Source organism: Erinaceus europaeus, chromosome 4 (genome assembly GCF_950295315.1).
Source record: "Erinaceus europaeus chromosome 4, mEriEur2.1, whole genome shotgun sequence".
NCBI lineage: Eukaryota > Metazoa > Chordata > Mammalia > Eulipotyphla > Erinaceidae > Erinaceus > Erinaceus europaeus.
This window is the reverse complement of record NC_080165.1, coordinates 35,819,611-35,841,415: the sequence shown is the minus strand read 5'-3', so window position 1 is coordinate 35,841,415 and position 21,805 is coordinate 35,819,611. Positions and strand designations below refer to the sequence as shown.

Sequence of the window (21,805 nt, the reverse complement as noted above, 5' to 3'; positions counted from 1 at the left end):
AGACCAGGAACTCGTGGCAGTGTGGTAATACAATTCTTTATTGATGCGGACATCCCAGAGTCGGGTATGAGCACAGCGGGTTTAGGCCACGTGGAGCTAGCAAAATGGCTGCCTCCTGCTATGCACACCAGCCCTTCTCCAGGTCTCCAGGTCGGGACACAGAAGACAAAAAGAAGGGGCAAAACCAGGAACAACAGTGGATTTTATAGGGTAAAAACGGAAGTGGCAAGTCGGGACAGAATTGGCTAGGGAAGAGGGTGGAGAAAAGAAAAAGGCATTCTGGGAACTTCCTTAGTTACAGTTGCTATAGTTTTTGCTGGAGGGAATGGGCAATACCCTGAAGGGATAATGTGGTGGCAGAGAAGTCATTTTTAAAACAAGGCAGAAGATTGATATGTAAATAATAATACTCACATGGAAATATGGTGGTTTATGAGTCCTGCCAAACTCAACCACATATGCACAGTTTCCCAACAGGATCAAATTCAGAGCTTTGTGTATGTAAGTCCTGCCCTCTGCTTATGGAGCAATCTCCCTGGCTGCAAACTTTTAAAGGTTTAAAAACTAGGATGAAGTTGTTTTCCTGGAGTACACCTAGAAATCTTATTGCAAGTTTTGTGAAACTATGTTGATGAAGTCAACATTACAGTCTTCAGTATTTAAAACTATGGATGTCACTGACCAAACAGAGTTTGATGGATATGTTTAAGATGCTTACACTTCTCTCAGCATAAAAATAAGGGAATTTTCATGACTTTGATTGGGGCTTTCTATACGAGAGGATTAAACTATTACTCCCTCAAAAACAAATAAAGAACCAGGAATCTTACTATATAGCCTAGTGTTCTAATGTCAGGAAATTCTGCCCTACCTGTTCCCAGGAGCTAGCTGGATTCAGCGACAGGATGAACTTTCCGATGCTGGATGAGGTTGCAGTGGTAAATAAAGTTTTTCCCACATTCTTCACATACATAAGGTCTTTCTCCAGTGTGAATTCTCTGATGCTTAATGAGAACAGAACGTCGACTAAAACTCTTACTGCACTCATTACACTGGTAAGGCTTTTCCCCGGTGTGGATCCTGAGGTGATGGAACAGCCCAGCATTCTGGCTGAAGGCTTTGCCACAAACATTGCACTGATAACGCTTCTCCCCTGTATGGAGTCTCTGGTGCTGGAACAGGCCTGAGCGTTGACTGAAAGCCCGCCCACACTCATCACATTCATAGGGCTTCTCACCAGTGTGTGTTCTCTGGTGCTCAATAAGGATGGAATTTTGAGTGAAGCTTTTCCCACATTCACCACAGATATAGGGTCTCTCCACCGAAGAGCTTACCTGTTGCCTTTCTAGTCTACTTTCACGTTCACAGGTGTCTCCAGATTCAGGCATTTGAATAATTTCACTATTCAGTTTACCAGGTACTTTCACAAGAGATTTTATTTCTTTAGAAAGTTCCTTCTTTGGAGAAAGCTCCACATTCCAAGTCCCAGTCTCATCATCTGAAATAATAAATAAGTCATGAATATCATTCCCAAAGATAAAAGAGGGAAAAAGTAGCTGGGAGTATGGATCAACCTGTCAACACCCCTGTTCATCGGGGAAGCAATTACAGAAGCCAGACCTTCCACCTTCTGCATCCCACAATGACCTTGGGTCCATACTCCCAGAGGGTTAAAGAATAGGAAAGCTATCAAGGGAGGAGATGGGATATGGAGTTCTGGTGGTGGGAATTGTGTGGAGTTGTACCCCTCTTATCCTGTGGTTTTGTCAGTGTTTCTTTTTTATAAATAAATAATTTTTTTTAAAAAGCGCAGGCATACTTTGTTTTATTTCCCTTTGCAAATATTATGTTTCATACAAACTGAAGGTTTGTGGTAACTGCATCCAGCAAGTCTATTGGTACCATTTTTCCAACAGTATGTGTTCACTTTATGTCACTGTGTTACATTTTGGTGATTTTTGCATTATTTCAAAGTTTTCTATGCTTATCATATCTGTTATGATGACATATGGCCCATGATCTTTGATGTTACTATTGTAATTGGCTCTATGCATCATACCTATATAAGATGGTAAACAGCGGGGAGTTGCGAGGTAGCGCAGCAGGTTAAGTGCACATGGCAGGAAGCACAAGGACTGGAGTGAGGATCCAGGTTTGAGCCCATGGCTCCCCACATGCAACGGGTTTGCTTCACAGGCGGTGAAGCAGGTCTGCAGGTGTCTATCTTTCTTTCCCCCTCTGTCTTCCCCTCCTCTCTCCATTTCTCTCTATCCAAAAATGACATCAATAACAACAATAATAACTACAACAATAAAGCAATAAGGGCAACAAGAAGGAATAAATAAATATTTTTTAAAGAATTTTTTTTTTAAAAGATGGTAAATAATTGATAAAGGTGTACTTTCTGACTTCTCTTATCAAATTGTCATTTCCCTCTCTCTTTCTTCAGACCTCCCCTTTTCCCTCAAACACAACAATAATGAAATTTGTCAGTTAGTAACCCTACAATGGAATCTTAATGTTCAAGTGAAAGAAAAAGTTGCACATCTCTAACTTTAAGTCAAAAACTAGAAAAAGATTAAACTTAAAAGTCAGATATGTTGAAATAGCTCAAAATTTAGACCTTTGCCAACAAATAGCTAAGTTATGAATGCAAACGACAAGTTCCTGAAGGAAATTAAAAGTGCTCTTCCAGTAATCATATGAATGTGGAAAAAAAGTCTTGACTGTTGGTATGGAGAAAGTTTTACTGACCTAGATAGATGATCAAACTAGCTACACTCATTCCCTTAAGCCAAAAATCTAATCCAGAAAAGGCCCTGACTTTTTTATATTCTATGAAGGCTGATAAAGGAGAAATCTGTGAAAGAAAGGTTTGAAGTTAGCAAAGATTTGTTCATGAAGTTGAAGGAGCCATAACATCAGCACAAGGTGGTTCAGCAAGTGCTAATATGGAAACGGCAGCAAGTCTTCTGGAAGCTCTAGCTACAATCACTAATGAAGGTGGCTATACTAAATAACAGATTATCAGACAAAATGCAGACAAACAGTTCTTTATCAGAAAAGGACATTGAAAATTTGTTTCATAATCAAAGAGGAGAAATCAATGTCTAGCCTTGAAGCTTCAGAAAGGCAGTCTGGTTCTTTAGCGTGAGGCTAATGCAGCTGCTAACTTACAGTTGAAGACAATGCTTGTTTACCATCCCAAAAATCCTAGGTCCTTTAAGAATTACACTAAATTGTCATCCAGAAGGTGGTGTAGTAGATAAAGTGCTGGACTCTCAAACATGAGATCACACGTTCATTCCCCAGCATCACATGTGCCAGAGTGATGCTTGGTTCTCTTCCTCCCATCTCTGTCATTAAAAAATAAAAAAGTGGGGATCAAGCGGTAGCGCAGTGGGTTACGCGTGCGTGGCGCAAAGCACCAGGACCAGTGTAAGGATCCTGGTTCCAGCCCCTGGTTCCCCACCTGCAGGGGAGTCGCTTCACAGGCGGTGAAGCAGGTCTGCAGGTGTCTATCTCTCCCCCTCTCTGTCTTCCCCTCTTCTCTCCATTTCTCTCTGTTCTATCCAACAATGAACGACATCAACAACAATAATAACCACAAGGCTACAACAACAAGGGCAACAAAGGGAGGGGGAAAATGGCATCCAGGAGCAGTGGATTCATGGTGCAGACACTGAGCCCCAGCAATAACCCTGGAGGCAAAAAATAAATACATACATAAATAAAAAAATTAAAAGGAGTTATATTAAATTTATGCTGTGTTCTGAAAATAAAACTATAAAGCCTAGATAACAGTATACCTCTTTAGGGGTCAGGTGGTGGAGCATCTGGTTAAGTGTACACACTAGAGCACGCAAGGACCTGGGTTCGAAGCCCTGGTCTCCATCTGCAGGGGGAATACTTTACAAGTGATGAAGCAGAGTTGCAAGTATCTGGGTCTTTCCCTCTCTCCCCTCCCCACTCTCAAATTATCTCTGTCTCTATCTAATAGTAAATAAATAAGTAAGCTTTTTAAGAAGTATATCTATTTACAACTTGGTCTACTGAATATTTTAAGCCCACTACTGAGGCCTATTGATCAGAAAAGAAAAAAAAAATCATTCAAAATATAACTGCTCACTGACAATGTATCTGATCACCCAAATGCTCTTATGGATATGTAAAAAAAATTGATGCTGTTTTACACCAGCTAATATAATGCCATTTCATATCCGACAGGTCAAGGAGTTGTTTCTACTTTCAGGTAAATTGAAAACTTTCAGAAAAGAGTCTCTGTAAAATAACACTGTAGGGTATGGAAAAAAATTTCATGAAAAGAAGAATGAATCACTGTTTTGGGAAATTGACATAGCTAGTCCTCTGCAACTACAACCTTAATTAATTAGTAGCCATTGACATCCAGACAACCCTCCACCAGTAAAAAGATCATGACTTGATGAAGGCCCAGATAATGGAGAGCATTTTTTAGCAAAGTGTTTTTAAATTCAAGTATATGTATTGTTTAATCAGCCATAATGCTATCGTGCATTTACCAGTCTGCTGTGTTTGTAGATTTTTTTAATATGCCCCAAGAAACCAAAATATTTGTGCGATTCATTTGATTAGTTATGATATTTACTTTATTTCAGTGGCCATACCTCAGAGAGAAGATGTGCTATATTTAACTGTTTATTCTCTGCCTCTTTCATCAAACTATAAACTTCCTGAGGTAAGAACCATGTTAACTTTGCTTTTATTGTATCCCCAATACATTGCACAGTACCTTTCTTTACATATCACACTCTAAATAAATGTGCTGAACTGATGAACATTCAGGAAATGAGATGGGTTTTCCGGGGAAATCTAATGCTCACCAGTATCCTGAATTGGGCACACCCCTTGAATGTTACTTTGATGCTGCCTTTTCAAGGTTTGGGGCTGGCCATTTGATGAGTCCTGGGTTGCTCTTAAAGTTGTTTTCTCTTTCACCGACTCTTCTTCTCGTTCATGAGAATAGGTTGAGACCTGGTAGGAATTAAGTATATTTGGGAATAAAATATGTATCAGAGAAGACACTGCAAGGGGTAGTACCTCTGGAGAGGAAAAATAAATAAGAAACCAGCAAAGAAGGAAGGTAGGTAAAAGGAGGGATGAGGAAAGGGAATGGAAAGGGAAAGTGAAGGGAAAGGAATGGAGAGGGAAGGGAAGGGAAGGGAAGGGAAGGGAAGGGAAGGGAAGGGAAGGGAAGGGAAGGGAAGGGAAGGGAAGGGAAGGGAAGGGAAGGGAAGGGAAGGGAAGGGAAGGGAAGGGAAGGGAAGGGAAGGGAAGGGAAGGGAAAGGTAGGGTAGGAAAGGGTAGGGTAGGGTAGGGTAGGGTAGGGTAGGGTAGGGAAGGGAAGGGAAGGGAAGGGAAGGGAAGGGAAGGGAAGGGAAGGGAAGGGAAGGGAAGGGAAGGGAAGGGAAGGGAAGGGAAGGGAAGGGAAGGGAAGGGAAGGGAAGGGAAGGGAAGGGAAGGGAAGGGAAGGGAAGGGAGAAGGAGAGATTAAGAGCCTAGGACAGATCAAGTCAAGTGTAAAGAAATCCTCCTCTTCCTCTTGTAGCCCTCAGTCCTTTACAATTGTCCTATAGGTCCAAACTGCTTTTCCTTCATCTTCCCACCTGCTCTCCTGGTACATCCAGTTCTCTCTCCAAATCCTCCAGCACAGTCACTGCCTCCTCTCCACTCAGTGGGCGGTGGTCTCTCACCCAGGCCTGTAGCTCCTCAGGCAGGATGGTTAGAAACTGCTCCAGAACTAGCAGCTCCAGGATTTGCTCTTTGGTGTGCATCTCTGGTCTGAGCCACTGGTGGCAGAGCTCCCTGAGTCTTTGAAGAGCCTCTCGTGGCCCAGGTGTCTCCTGATAGCAGAACTGCCTGAAGCGTCTACGAAAGATCTCTCTGGTATGAGGATTAGCATCTCTTGTTAAGCCATAATCTTGCCTACAGGCATGGCTGCCCTCTTTATCTTCTAGTTTTACCGCCAAGTGTCCCTCTTGTACCTCTGCAGTCTGAAGGAACACGGCTGTGGCCATTTTAGGCTTAACTATTCAGAAAAAGAATCCCCTCTTGATCTTTTCTTCTGGAAAGGCTGAAATCTAAAAAACAAATTTGTAGACAACGAAAATAGTAAAATGTAGAAAATTATTTCAGCTAGCAGGCACTGGAAGTGCTTCCAGTATAGTCATTCTGTTTAATGGGTTTGAGGGAGAGAGAGAACAGGGATTAAGGGTGGAGATGGATAGAGTATTGTCTTGTAATGGATCGGTGGACTTTGGCAAACACTGGTATTTGGTGCTGGGTTTGGTGAAGTAACATTATTCTGAAGAAGTATGAAATTGTACTTCTTAAGCATTTATAGTCTTATAAATTAAGATTATCTCAAATGCAGATTTATTTTATCTGAGACCCAGAAGGCACATGCATGTTTCTGCATATGTGAAATACATATACAAATACTGAAATAATAATTTATAAGTCATGGCCAGGTGGTGGCACACCTAGTTAAGTGTACATGTTAGCATACACAAATAACCTGGTTCAAGCCCTCAGTCTCCACCCGAAAAGGGAAAGCTTCACAAGCAGTGAAGCAATATTGCAGGTGTTTCTCTCTCTCTCTCTCCTCCTCTCTCTCTCTCTCTCTCTCTCTCTCTCTCTCTCCCTTCCCCTTTTTCTATCTTCCCCTCAGTTTCTCACTGTCTTATCAAACTAAAAGCTTAAGTGGTCCAGAAGGTGGCGCAGTGGATAAAGCATTGGATTCTCAACCAGGAGTTTGACTCCATGTACCATGCTGCACATGTACCAGAGTAATGTCTGGTTCTTTATCTCCTATCTTTCTAATAAATTAATTAATTCTTTTTAAAAATAAATTAATTAAATAAAGTTTAAAAATAAAACAAAAAAAAATATGGATCCAGGGCTGGGGAGATAGCATAATGGTTATGCAAAAACCCTTTAAGCCTGAGGCTCTGAAGTTCAATGCCCAGCATCACCATAAGCCACAACTGAGCAGTGTTCCGGTCTCTTTCTCTTGGTATCTTTCCCTCTGATATACACTTTCTCACTTAAATCAACTAAATTAAAAAAAGTTAAAATTATGGATCCTTACCTGAAGTAATATATACTATTATTAATCCCAATAAAAACTCAGAAATAAAACATCCTGCTCTTAGCCCACCACAGATTTCATGACTCAATATGGAATCATGACATACAGCTTTAAAATGTTTTTAAGTAAGATACTTTAAGCAAAATATTCTTAATAATGTGGGGACAGGTATGGTTCACCATACAGAATGCACATATGAGCACCTGAATTCAAGCCCAAGGCCACCTCATGAGAGCACATTTTGGGGGAGATTTCATGAGTGGCGGAGCAGAGTTGTAGTTTATCTCCTTCTTGCTCTCGAACTAAAGCGCAAGGACCTGTGTAAACATCCGGGTTCAAGCCCCCCGGCTCCCCACCTGCAGGGGAGTCTCTTCACAGGTGGTAAAGCAGGTCTGCAGGTGTCTATCTTTCTCTCCCTCTCTCTGTCTTCCCCTCCTGTCTCCATTTCTCTCTGTCCTATCCAACAACGACGACATAAATAACAACAACAATAATAACTACAACAACAATAAAAAGATAACAAGGGCAACAAAAGGGAAAATAAATAAAATTTAAAAAAAAAGAAAAAAGAAAGAAAAAAGATTAAAGGAAAGAAAAGAAATCCAAGAGCAGTGGAATCAATCAAATACCCATCCCCACGCAAATCCTGGTGGAAAAAAAATACATATATATAATCCTACACTACTGTATTGTCATGCATCAGACATTAATTTTTAAAAGGAATGGATATTTAAATTATGGATGAATACTGATCACTGTATTACTAGGCATTAGTAAATATTCAGTCCCAGAAAATAACCTCTACTCTCATGGGGTTCTAATTACAATATTACTAGTAGCTGGTACTTATATATAAAGTGTTTATAATGTACTAGGCAATGTTCTAGATGGTTTAAATATACTAACTCATTTAATCCTAAAATAAACACAAGCTGAAAACTGAAGCACAGAGCATAAGTCATTTGTCCAAGATTTCACAAGTAATAAGTGGCAAAGCTGCAATTGAAAGCCATAAAATCTAACTTTATAATTCCCAGTCTCAATCACTAAACCACTATTCTTCTCTGTGTGGGAGAAGAAAGGTAACCACAGGAAATAGGGGCAATTAAATTTATGCCCAGTGGTGATACATGCTATGGAGAAAAACTAAGATAAAGGAGGCAGAAAGTCTAATGGATAAATAAGTTTCTCTTTTATGTAGGATAGTCAGCAAAGGCCTGGTTGATGAGGTAATGTTTGAACAGAGATTTGATGGAAATGAGTGCATCCAAGAACAAAACTAATTTATTAATTTAGCCAAAACTTAATAACCCTTATTATTATTTTTTTTTTTACACAGAGGCAAAGAGAAAACAAAAGAGATCATGGTACCAAGGCTTCCATCAGTGCAATAGAGGCTAGGCTCAAACCTGGGTTGCACACATGGCAAAGTAGTATACTAACCAAGTGAGAGACCTTTGCTGGCCCCAAACTTAATCCTTTACTCAATGTTTTTTCCAGGATGAGCTGGTTAGTATAGGTCATAAATTTTTCTCAAGTTTCTGTCACTGATAAGACCAAACAAAAACTAATCCCCTGGCCTTGCTGACTGTTTATCTTTCAAATATGGCAAAGCCTGGTGGAACACAGAACTAGAGAGGTTCAAGAGAAGGTTTAGGATGGAGAGCCCACACCTTAGCAAGCGTGAGGCACTGGCACCATGTGGGAGGATGATAGGTGGCACCTGGGGAAGTCCTTGGATGGTAAAGCAGTGGTACTTTGGTAGCTTTCCCTCTCCTGAAATACAGAATAAAAATTGGGTCAGTAAACTATCTCTAAGATTTTGTGAGAACAACAGAAGTTATCTGGGATGGAGCACAAAACTTTCATGGTAGGTATAGTGTGGAATGATATCCCTGTAATTTTATAATCTTTATTATAATTATATATGTATTCATCATAATATAATTTTATAATAATTATTAAGTCACTAGTGAAAAGAGGTAGGCAGCTCAATGATATTGTGCATATGAATGGTCTGAGTTCATTCTCCAACAATGAATAACAAGCAAGCAAACAAAAACCACAGAACTAGAAATAATGACTTCTTATAAGCCATGTGACATTAAGTAACTTGCTCAAGATCACATTGTTAGTAAGTTAGAATTCACATTTAAGATATGTCCATTTATGCTCTCTGCTCCCTCATACTACCTTCTACTTAGATATATAGGAAAGACCTGGGCTACAGTGTGTGTATTTATATTTATGATTGCAAATGCATAGACAATGCCTACAACGCTACATTTGGTATCCAGTTAGATAAGAACAAACAGAGATAGCATAATGGTTATGCAAAGAGACTCTCATGCCAAAGGCTCCAAAGTCCCAGGTTTAATCCCCTGCACCTACGTAAGCCAAAGCTATTTAGTGCTCTGGTAAAAAAAAAAAAAAAAAGGAACAACGAAAACTGTACCATATGGATGACTTCAAGACCTGCACTGCCAGTTCCACATAAGTCTTTTTTATCCTCACTTTTATCAGATATTTTCTCATTTTATGTCCTTGGTCTTACCTTCTGCACTTATTTCAATCCTACCCAATTTCTGCAGCTTGATTCAAACCTTCCATTTTATTTTGTCTTCCACATCCATTCTAGTCCACCCTCTTTTTTCCTTTAGTACTTAACATCATGAGTCCTACCTTTTACTTTTAGCCACAATCTTAATAAGACAAAAAAATAATGAAAATAATACAGAATAAAAATTTCCTTCAGTCAAGTTCCACTCCTCAGAAACAGACAGTTAAAGCTCTTCTCTAACTGGATACCAAATGTACCTCTGTAGGCATTGTCTATACATTTGCAATCATACACGCAAACACCCACACTGTAGCCCATGTTTTTCCTATATATCTGATATAAGTAGACGGTGGTATGAGAGAGCAGAGACTCTAGATGGGCAGATCTTAAATGTGAATTCCAACTGACTAATAATGTGATCTTGAGCAAGTTATGTAATTGATTTTCCTGAGCTTTCTCATGTCTTTCATGTTTTTCTCATGACCATGCAAATTAGTCCGGAGTATCAAAACTGACAATGTATATAAAGTGGTTTGACACAGAATGTGACACATAATAAACACTCAAATCAACAGTCACTTAATGAAATAACAGTTTTGGCACAAAGGTGGCTTAATCAGTAGCTGTCACCTACCTTTAGAAGCCAGAAATTTTAACTCTGCTATTGGCTAACGTACAACACAGGGTAAGTGGATAAATGCCTGTGTATACACAATTAAAGTGGTTGCTTCAGCAGTCCAGAAGGTGGCACAGTGGATAATGTGTTGGACTCTCAAGTATGAGGTCGCAAATTTGACCCCCTGGTAGTGCATGCACCAGAATGATGTCTGGTTCTCTTCTCTCTTCTATCTCTCTCAGTAATAAATAAAATATTTTTTAAAAAACTTAAGTGGCTGCTTCATAAGGTTTGCAGACACACTTTGGTGGAGATACATGTCTTCAGAGACATATAGTCTATCAGATCTAAGACTACCGAGGTATTGATAACATTGTGGACTTGCAGAAAGACTTCCATGCCTGAGGCACCAAAGGTCCCCAGTTCAATCCCCAGCACAATCAGAAGCTGGAATGTAGCAGTGCTGTGGTCAAACTACAATTAAAAGGTGTGGGGCCGGGTGAAGGACTTAACTTCCTGGGTTGCGGTAACAAATATAGAGAAAGCGAGCCTAGTGAACGGGGGTGGGGGGTGGTAAAGCTTAAGAAAATGGACTCTGAGTCAGATTTCCAGAATTTGGGTCCTGATTAAGCTCCTTACAAACTGTATGACCATGGACAGGTCACTTAACCTTGTTTTCTTCCCCTATGTTAGAAGAAAAAAAAAAAAGAGGAAAAGCGGAAGGGGGGGAGACGCTACATAATAACAGTGCCTATCTCATAGTTAGGAGAAGTTAACACTTGGCAAGTGCTTTCATCGGAGCCTGTCTGGCACATTAAGTGCAGTTTAAATATTCATTTAAAAAAAGTCAACGGATGGCGAGAGCCTTTACATTATGTAACTTTGATGAAAGTTATGGCATATTATAAAGTTTCCCTTGATCACTGTTAATAAGCCTGCAATCGAGAATGATGGCTGTCAAAAATAGAAGCTTTCTTCTCTGTCAGTATTCTAAGTTGCAGAGGGAGTTCAGAGGGTAAAGTAAGAGGCAGAATGGTTGAGGGATTCAGGAATAGACAAATCGTGGGTGAGGTGAAGGCAAGATCGCAGGGTTTGAGGTAACAAGGTTCTTTCAGGTTGCAGGGGAGTTCCCTCAGTCCACCTGGCCGGCCAAACTACAGTCGAGTAGTCCCGACTACCTCCTCCCCACACCCATTCCGAGGCACACTGACCGAGCCTTTTAAAGGCCCTGATGGTAGCTGGACTCGGGAGCTCACCGGGCATCCGTAGGAGGAGAGGCTATCAGGCCAGCTGACACACCTCGGAGTCCTTGACAACAGCAGCCCAGAGGATGATAAACTACAAAGACCGGAAGCGCGTCACACTGCCATTCTCCAGGGGACTGAGGCTTCTGGCACAGTTCCTTCTAGTCAACCCGGAGGTTCCTCAACTCTGTGGTCGCCTGGATGAAATTAAGCTCAAGGTGTAGTGGCTGTTAGGTGACACATTGGAGGATGAGGGATCAGTATAGGATAATAGGGATGTGTTGGAGGGTGTTGTCAATATAATAACAGCTAGTGTTTTACATATGTTAACTCTCTTCTTGTGTTAATAAATGATAAATAATCTTTTGGGAGGTCTGGCGGTAGCGCAGCTGGTTAAACGTAGGTGACCCGAAACCCAAGGTGCGGCGTTAGGATCCCTGTTGGAGCCCCTGGCTCCCCACCTGCAGGGGGCGGCTTCTGGGGCGGTGAAGCAGGTCTTTCTCTCCCCCTCTCTGTCTTCCCCTCCTCTCTCCATTTCTGTCTGTACTAACCAACAACGACGACATCAATAATAACTACAATAACAATAAAAAACAAGGGCAACAAAAGGGAAAATAATAATAATAACAATAAATCTTAAATAATCTTTTAAATTAAAAAGTATAAGGCAGGCAGGGGAGATAGCATAATGGTTATGTAAAGACTGGTCCTGACATGAGTGCAGCCTAGAATACTCCCAGCTTGCAAGCTCAGACTGACAGGGACTCAGAGGCTCCTGAGCTAAATAGGAGTATATATGGCCATAGGTCAGATTGATGGGTTAAACAGTCAATGTGTGTGTTTGTGTGTGCATGTATGTATGCATATATATACATATATGTATATGTATGTATTTTTTCCCTCATGTTTGGGAGCTACTGTCTGCCCTAATCCAGCTTTCTAGGCCTATTTTTTAACTCTGACACCATCTTTCCTGATAATATTTTTAGTCCACCTGCATGTTAGCTATCAGGTGCAGGCAAAAATTACTAATGTCATGAGCCCCCTTGGAACATACCCAAAATAGAGTTCCTAGCCTCTTCCCACACGAAGACCCCCTAGTTTCATCTGCTCTATTCTTATCTTTGGGTTCATGTTTATTTTGTCCTGCTTTATGTCTTACTGCCTTTCAGTCACCAAGTTGCAGATGCTACTATGATGCCATCCTGACTTCCCTGGGCAGATGACCTCACCAATGGTCTTACTTCTCCAGAGCCCTACCCCACTATAGGAATAGAAACAGCCTGGGAGGTATGGATTGACCTGACAACATCCAAGTCCAGCAGAGAAGCAATTACAGAAGCCAGACCTTCCACTTTCTGCACCCCATAAAGAATTTTGGTCCATACTCCCAGGGGGGTAAAGAATAGGGACCTTCTAATGGAGGGGATGGGACACAGAACTCTGATGGTGGGAACTGTATTGAATCATATCCCTGTTATCTTATAATCTTCTTAATCACTATTAAATCACTAATAAAAGGTTAAAACAAACAAAAAAAGACTTTAATGCTTGAGGTTCCAAAATCCCAAGTTCAATCCCCAGCACCACCATAAACCAGAGCTGAGCAGTGTTCTTGTGTATACCTTTCAAGGAAGATTAAAAGGCAGAGCATATTTATTCGTAATCAAAGACTTACAATTCAGGGCACACATATTCAAGTAAAAAAATATATAAAACATGTCCCAGGGCTGGGTGGTGACGCATCTGGGTGAGCATACATGTTACAGTGCTCAAGGACTCAGGTTTGAGTCCCTGGTTCCCACCTGCAGGGAGAAAGCTTTGTGAGTGGTGAAGCAGTGCTACAGGTGTCTCTCTTTCTCTCTCCCTCTCTATCTCCCCTACCCTTTCAATTTCTGGCTGTCTCTATCCAATAAAGATAATTTTTTAAAAAATTAAAATATATATAAAACATGTCCCAAAGAATAAAGTTGAAGGATTTTGTGCAAAGAGGAAGATGAAGTAAATGGTTAAAGAAAATAAGTGGTTCATGCTAACAGATTTAAACTATTCTTAGCTATGTATCATTTGCTAATGATTCTTCAGAAAGTATTCAGAAAGGATTTATTCTGACTAAAAGTTTATTATTTTAAATTCTGATAATCCAGATGACTTCTTTTTAAAAAAAAAAGATGTTTATTTATTTATTAATGAAAAAGATAGGAGGAGAGAGAGAAGGAACCAGACATCACTCTGGTACATATAGCAGAATGGTACATCACTCTAGTACTATTGGGGATTAAACTCAGGACCTCATGCTTAAGAGTCCAGTGCCTTATCCACTGCACCACCTCCTGGACCACATGACTTCTTTTTTCTAATTATGTATTTGAGAGAGAAAGGGAGAGAGAGAGAGAGAGAGAGAGAGAGAGGGAGAGAGAGAGAGAGAGGAGAGAGAAAGAGACACTCCAACATACACAGTGTCTGGGAATAAACCTAGGACCTCATGCATGCACGTCCTATCTATGCCCTACATGATGAGTCATCTCTTTGACTACTACTTGATGATTTTTTAAAAAAATAATTACTTCTGGCTCTATTCAAGGATCTTTAATCTAGTTTAAATAAGACAAGCAATGAAATGTTTCTAGGGACTTAAGAGGTTAATGTGGGGAGTTGGGCTGTAGCACGAGTTAAACGCAGCTGGTGCAAAATGCAAGAACCTGCATAAGGATCCCAGTTCAAGCCCTGACTCCCCACCTGCAGGGGAGTCACTTCACAAGTGGTGAAGAAGGTCTACAGGTGTCTATCTTTGTCTCCCCCTCTGTCTTCCCCCTCCTTTCTCCGTTTCTTTCTGTCCTATCCAACAATGACGACAACAATAATAACTACAACAATAAAACAACAAGGGCCACAAAAGGGAATAAATAAATATTTTTTAAAAAAAGAGGTTAATGTGGTTGCTGGAGCTTTGAAAAAAGCATGAGGTCATGAGTTCAGTTCCTGATATTGCATGTGCCAGAGTGGTGCTCTGGTTCCTCTCTTTCGTGTTAATAAAATATTGTAAAAATAAATTTAAAAAACATCAACAAAAGCAAGACCAAAAACCACATGGTCATATCAATAGATGCAGAGAAAGCCTTTGACAAAATACAACATCCCTTTATGATCAAAACACTACAAAAAATGGGAATAGATGCAAAATTCCTGAAGATAGTGGAGTCTATATATAGTAAACCTACAGCCAACATCATACTCAATGGTGAAACACTGGAAGCATTTCCCCTCAGATCAGGTACTAGACAGGGCTGCCCACTATCACCATTACTATTCAACATAGTGTTGGAAGTTCTTGCCATAGCAATCAGGCAGGAGCAAGGAATTAAAGGCATACAGATTGGAAGAAAAGAAGTTAAACTCTCCTTATTTGCAGATGACATGATAGTATACATGGAAAACCCTAAGGAATCCAGCAAGAAGCTTTTGGAAATCATCAGGCAATACAGTAATGTGTCAGGCTATAAAATTAACATTCAAAAGTCAGTGGCATTCCTCTATGCAAACACTAAGTTAGAAGAAATTGAAATCCAGAAATAAGTTCCTTTTTCTATAGCAACAAAAACAATAAAATATCTAGGAGTAAACCTAACCAAAGAAGTGAAAGACTTGTATACTGAAAATTATGAGTCACTACTCAAAGAAATTGAAAAAGACACAAAGAAGTGGAAAGATATTCCATGTTCATGGGTTGGAAGAATTAACATCATCAAAATGAATATATTACCCAGAGCCATCTACAGATTTAATGCTATCTCCATTAAGATTCCAAGCACATTTTTTAGGAGAATAGAAAAAATGCTACAAATGTTTATCTGGAACCAGAAAAGACCTAGAATTGCCAAAACAATCTTGAGAAAAAAGAACAGAACCGGAGGCATCACACTCCCAGATCTCAAACTGTATTATAGGGCCATTGTCATCAAAACTGCTTGGTACTGCAACATGAACAGACACACTGACCAGTGGAATAGAATTGAGAGCCCAGAAATGAGGCCCCACACGTACGGACATCTAATCTTTGACAAAGGGGCCCAGACTATTACATGGGAAAGCAGAGTCTCTTCAACAAATGGTGTTGGAAACAATGGGTTGAAACATGCAGAAGAATGAAACTGAATCACTGTATTTCACCAAATACAAAAGTAAATTCCAAGTGGATCAAGGACTTGGATGTTAGACCACAAACTATCAGATACTTAGAGGAAAATATTGGCAGAACTTTTTTCCGCATAAATTTTAAAGACATTTTCAATGAAACGAATCCAATTACAAAGAAGACTAAGGCAAGTATAAACCTATGGGACTACATCAAATTAAAAAGCTTCTTCACAGCAAAAGAAACCACTACCCAAATCAAGAGACCCCTCACAGAATGGGAGAAGATCTTTACATGCCATACATCAGATAAGAGTTTAATAACCGGGAGTCGGGCTGTAGTGCAGCGGGTTAAGCGCAGGTGGCGCAAAGCACAAGGACCGGCATAAGAATCCCCGTTCGAACCCCGGCTCCCCACCTGCAGGGGAGTTGCTTCACGGGCGGTGAAGCAGGTGTGCAGGTGTCTATCTTTCTCTCCTCCTCTCTGTCTTCCCCTCCTCTCTCCATTTCTCTCTGTCCTATCCAACAACGACGACAACAACAATAATAACTACAACAATAAAACAACAAGGGCAACAAAAGGGAATAAATAAATAAAATAAAAAATATTTTTTAAAAAAAAGAGTTTAATAACCAACATATATAAAGAGCTTGCCAGACTCAACAACAAGACAACAAATAACCCCATCCAAAAATGGGAGGAGGACATGGACAGAATATTCACCACAGAAGAGATCCAAAAGGCCGAGAAACACATTAAAAAATGCTCCAAGTCTCTGATTGTCAGAGAAATGCAAATCAATACAACAATGAAATATCACTTCACTCCTGTGAGAATGTCATACATCAGAAAAGGTAACAGCAGCAAATGCTGGAGAGGGTGTTGGGTCAAAGGAACCCTCCTACACTGCTGGTGGGAATGTCAACTGGTCCAACCTCTGTGGAGAACAGTCTGGAGAACTCTCAGAAGGCTAGAAATGGACTTACCCTATGACCCTGCAATTCCCCTCCTGGGGATATATCCTAAGGAACCCAACACATCCATCCAAAAAGATCTGTGTACACATATGTTCTTGGCAGCACAATTTGTAATAGCCAAAACCTGGAAGCAACCCAGGTGTCCAACAACAGATGAGTGGCTGAGCAAGTTGTGGTATATATACACAATGGAATACTACTCAGCTGTAAAAAATGGTGACTTCACCGTTTTTAGCCTATCTTGGATGGACCTTGAAAAAATCATGTTGAGTGAAATAAGTCAGAAACAGAAGGATGAATATGGGATGATCCTCTCAGGCCGAAGTTGAAAAACAAGATCAGAAAAGAAAACACAAGTCGAACCTGAAATGGAATTGGAGTATTACACCAAAGTAAAAGACTCTGGGGTGGGTGGGTGGGTGGGTGGGGAGAATACAGGTCCATGAAAGATGATGAATGACATAGTGGGGGTTGTATTGTTAAATGGGAATCTGGGGAATGTTATGCATGTACAAACTATTGTATTTACTGTTGAATGTAAAACATTAATTACCCAATAAAGAAATAAATTATTAAAAATAAATAAATAAATAAATAAAAATAAATTTAAAAAGAAAATAGACTTCTTATGATTAAACTACCTGGACTGTGATATTTTGTTATGGCATCCCAAGCTAACAGCACTGCACTTAAATATTGCATCAGGGCATGTAAAGAGCATGCCTGAGGCAAAAGCAGAAAAACAGTACCTAGGAGATGGAGGCAATTCAGTTTGTTCTTATGATCTTTTAATATTTTGTTGAGAACCATCTAGATCAATTTCTAAGGTTCTATATTTTTCTGTGAGTTAAACACAATACTTACCTTGACTCATATTTTCTCAAAGAAAATAGAAAGTTATCTCAGGTTCCCTAGATAACTAGACCATAATATTTGAGGTCAGAGTCATTAAATTTTTTCTTGTGGATAAATATGCTTTTGATCTGAAGGAAAAGCTTTATTATTATTATTATTATTATTATTATTTTAATCATCGACAGGGTTACCCCTGGGGCTCCATGCATGCAAGATGAGTCCACTGCTCTCGGTAACCATTTTTTCCTTCCCTTATTGGGTAGAACAGAGAGAAATTGAGGAGGGGTGTGTGTGAAGATACTGAGGAGGAGAGACAAAGAAACACCTTCAGTACTTGCTTCACCACTCATGAAGCTCCCACTTATGAACTTGAACCTGGGTCTTTTCACACGGTAGCATGTGGCCTAACCAATTACTTATTTTTAATATAATACCATGAGAGAAATTGAGAGTGAAAGGCGAAATAGGGGGGAAGAGAGAGAGAAACACAGTGACACTCTTTGAGCATATCATGAGTCATGAGCAAAATGAGGTGTGCCAGCACCCAGTCCCCAAAAAAAGGTTTTTTTAAAATTTATTTTCCCTTTTATTGCCCTTGTTGTTTTTCATTGTTGTTGTAGTTGTTATTGTTGTCGTTGTTAGATAGGACAGAGAGAAACGGAGAGAGGAGGGGAAGACAGAAGGGCGAGAGAAAGACAGACAACTGCAGACTCCCCTGCAGGTGGGGAGCTGGGGGCCAGGGCCTCCAACCAGAATCCAGTTACCAGTCCTTACGCTTCGCACCATGCACTACCTCTGGACTCCCCCCCCCAAAAAGTTTTTTTTATATATATTTATTTTATTTATTTTTTCCCTTTTGTTGCCCTTGTTGTTTTATTGTTGTTGTTGGATAGGACAGAGAGAAATGGAGACAGAGAGGAGGAGACAGAGATAGAAACCTGCAGACCTGCTTCACCGCCTATGAAGCAACTCCCCTACAGGTGGGGAGCCGGGGTTCAAACCGGGATCCTTATGCCGGTCTTTGTGCTTTGTGCCACTTGCGCTTAGCCCGCTGTACTACAGCCCAACTCCCTCAAAAAAAGTTTTTAAGCAGCATGTAGCTGCTTACCTTCCACAGCATATTAATATAAGCCCTAATTACTTCTAAAACACTAAAATAAAATTTAAAACTACTTTTGAGACAACACTAAACATTTTTTTCTATTGATCCATTTCTTGAATGCTAAAACACTGTTCTGTTCTATTTGCATGACACTCAACAAGTTCTAACCTGTCTGAGCATTATTCAGTTCTTTCACAAAGATCTCAAATTGATAAATTTTTTACAGAGGTATGTTAAGTGTCTATGTCTATATATATGTTACAGAATATATACATATATTTTCAGCTTATATGACAAAATTTTAGTTGTGAAATATGTAATATAGAAAGACAGAGGTAGGGTCAAATCCTTTTGTGGTGCTTTTGCCATCATTAGCTAGAACTGAAATAGACATATACAAGCAACATGATACAGCTGTTAGATTTTCTTAGAAAATAAAAATTATAACAAATATTCTAAATGACAATACAGGAGTATAAGAAATTGCATAATTGATTTTAATAACATGACATAAAGTTCATGGACTTGTATAGTTATTATTTAAAGTACATAGAAAAATACTGTCTCCTAAAAATATAAAATAAATAATAAAATATGAAAATAAGCAAACTTCCCCATTACATACATGAAAAATATGTTTTTTTAATTTTTTATTAGTGACTTAATAATGACTGACAAGACTGTAGGAGAAGAGGAGTACAATTCCCACAACCAGAGTTCCATATCCCATCCCCTCCATGGGAGTTTCCTTATTCTTTATCCTTCTGGGAGTATGGACCAAAGATCTTTATGGGGAGCAGAAAGTGGGAGGTCCAGCTTCTGTAATTGCTCCTCCACTAGCCATGGTCATTGACAAGTGGATCCATAACCCCAGCCTGTTTCTATCTTTCCTTAGTGAGGTAGGGGTCTGGGGAGGTGGGGTTCCAGATCACATTGATAAGGTTGTCTGCCCAGAGAAGTCAGGTTGGCATCATAGTAGCATCTTACACTTGGTGGCTGAAAAGCAATAAAATATAAAGCAGAACAATTTGTTTAATAATCAGAAACCTAAAGGTAAAAGTATAGTTTGAAGGAGTTAGAAAGCCTAATCTAGGTTATAAACTAAAATGTATATAGTTTGCTTAATATTTTATTTATTAATGAGAGGAGTAGGAGGAGAGAGAGAGAACATCACTCTGGTACATGTGCTGTCAGGGATCAGATTCAGAATCTCATGCTTGAGAATCCAAAGCTTTATCCACTGTGCCACTTCCCAGACCACAGTCCTTGTCTCTTCAGGTTTTTCAGTGACTTATCAACATTCTTTGACTTGCCTCTGTATTCAAACTGCCTTCTCTTTGTAATCTCCCTTTTTGCCATTCTGTTAGGTCACCTGTGATGGCATGAATTTTAGCACCCCCCCCTTTTTTTTTTCATAGAAACAGAGAGAAATTGAAATTAAGGGCAAAATAGAGAGGGAGAAAGAAAGATACCTGCGATATTGCATCACTACTCATGAAGCTCCCCCCTCCAGGTGGGGAGCAGAGACTTGAACCCAGGTATTTATGCATAGTAATATGTGTGTTTCACCAGATGCACAACCTTCCAGCCCCTTCTGATTAACATTTAAGATCCACCTAGACAATTCAAGACAAATTCCCCATCTTAAGTTCCTTGACTTAATTTCTTTTGCAAAGACTCCCCTGATTTTTTTTTTTTTTTTTTTTTTTTTACTGTATACAACTGTTACAGCTACTAAACATTAAGACTGACAGAGCTATATTTTGTAGATTCACCTTTCAGTTTATGGTAATCATTGACACCCTGATTCTTTCATCAGCGGGCAAAGAATTAACTGATTATATCTTCAATTTTCTGTATATATAAAGACCTTATGTCAATATCTGAAACTTAATAGGCTCTAAGGCTGTTAATTTTCATCCATAGAATTTTCTATGCTGATTAAGGTGTCAAGAAAGCAAATCCTAGAACTAGAGGAACATCTAGAGAAAACTAAGACCAGAGTTACCAAAGTCATTATCACACATTTGATTTGATTTAGCAGTTGCACTTAAAAAAAAAAAAATCTCAAATGCCACACATTTGTAAAATAAGGATAGCATTCATTGAAATATTTTATACTGATAAATGTAGTTGATCAAATAAGTCAACATAGATCTATAAAATGGAAAGCTATGAGCCCTAAGAAAATTAATTTTCTGTAATGACTTAGAAATCACTGTTAACAAGAGCAGGTAAGAAGGTTTGCAAGTGTAAAATGTAAAGAAAATAATGGGCTGTATTTCCAAAGAAGTATGAAGGTATTTGAAAATACTTGAAAGTAAATCTGTCATGGATGCTGGAGTGAAACCCGATGAAGATGATATAATTTCGCTGTAAATGTACTACTACCTTTTTGTGATTCGAGCCATGTTATTTTTGTACAAACAATAAAAAAACTTTCTTCCCAATGTTGTTCTTACATAAATTGCCAGTGATCAGACTGTAGCTTTCCTCTCCTTGCAACGACAATAACTGGAATTATGCTCTCAGAGTAGGAGCTGAACTCGGGTTAATTTACAAGACAAGAAACAAAAATGGCAGCGGTGGGATTCGAACCCACGCCCCCGAAGAGACTGGAGCCTTAATCCAGCGCCTTAGACCGCTCGGCCACGCTACCACACATGCAGCTCCTTAGACTTCCACATAGTGTTCTAAGAAACTGAAGACTTGTACTACTTTTTTGTTTGTTTGTTTAACCAAGAATACAACCATTTCAAAATAAAACGCATGCAGAAGCTCGTCTGGCCTCTTTGAACTGAAGATTCACAATCGTCTCCAAACTCGCAGAGAATTCTTCCTTGAGAACCTGACCTGTTAGCACTGTGTCGTCGCTGACATCAAGCGTCCACTCTTTTTACTATATTCGAGAAGCAGGCGGCGGGAAATAATTGAAATGGCCACAAACTGGAAAAAAAAAAAAAAAAGAAGAAGAAGAAGAAGAATTTTCGTCCCCACTCACCTGGAACTCGAGTGTCCACGGCTGTGAAAGGAGCAAAGGAAAGAGTGTGGGAGGTGGTTCCGTAGGTAAACCACTAGATTTCTAGGCATGAGGTGTCCGGTTCCATCCTTGGCGGCGCACATACGATGGTGCGTCTAGCTCACCTTGTCCCTCTTTTTTCCTTATAAATAGAGGAGGGGAGAGAAG

The 21,805-nt window shown here is 39.7% G+C and overlaps 1 protein-coding gene and 1 non-coding gene across 4 annotated transcripts; both read right to left on the bottom strand.

Annotated features, from left to right (window-relative positions):
* Positions 1-11,730, bottom strand: LOC103125601 (zinc finger and SCAN domain-containing protein 23). 3 transcript variants are annotated; one of them, XM_060189243.1, is made up of 4 exons: positions 11,562-11,730; positions 5,733-6,119; positions 4,863-5,013; positions 1-1,498 (listed from the first exon to the last, which is right to left on the bottom strand). In XM_060189243.1, exons 2-4 carry the CDS (start codon positions 6,054-6,056, stop codon positions 885-887), a joined length of 1,089 nt encoding a protein of 362 aa, XP_060045226.1. In that variant the 5' UTR covers positions 6,057-6,119; positions 11,562-11,730; the 3' UTR covers positions 1-884. The 3 variants fall into 3 exon arrangements, with proteins under 3 accessions (XP_060045226.1, XP_007536471.1, XP_060045225.1); XM_007536409.3 differs by having other exon boundaries at positions 3-1,498; positions 5,646-6,119; positions 11,562-11,725; XM_060189242.1 differs by lacking the exon at positions 11,562-11,730 and adding an exon at positions 8,803-8,901 and having other exon boundaries at positions 3-1,498; positions 5,646-6,119.
* Positions 11,731-21,195: 9,465 nt separating this feature from the next.
* On the bottom strand, positions 21,196-21,277 carry TRNAL-AAG (transfer RNA leucine (anticodon AAG)). Its single transcript has one exon. It is a non-coding gene; the product is annotated as a tRNA-Leu (tRNA).
* Positions 21,278-21,805: the final 528 nt, after the last annotated feature.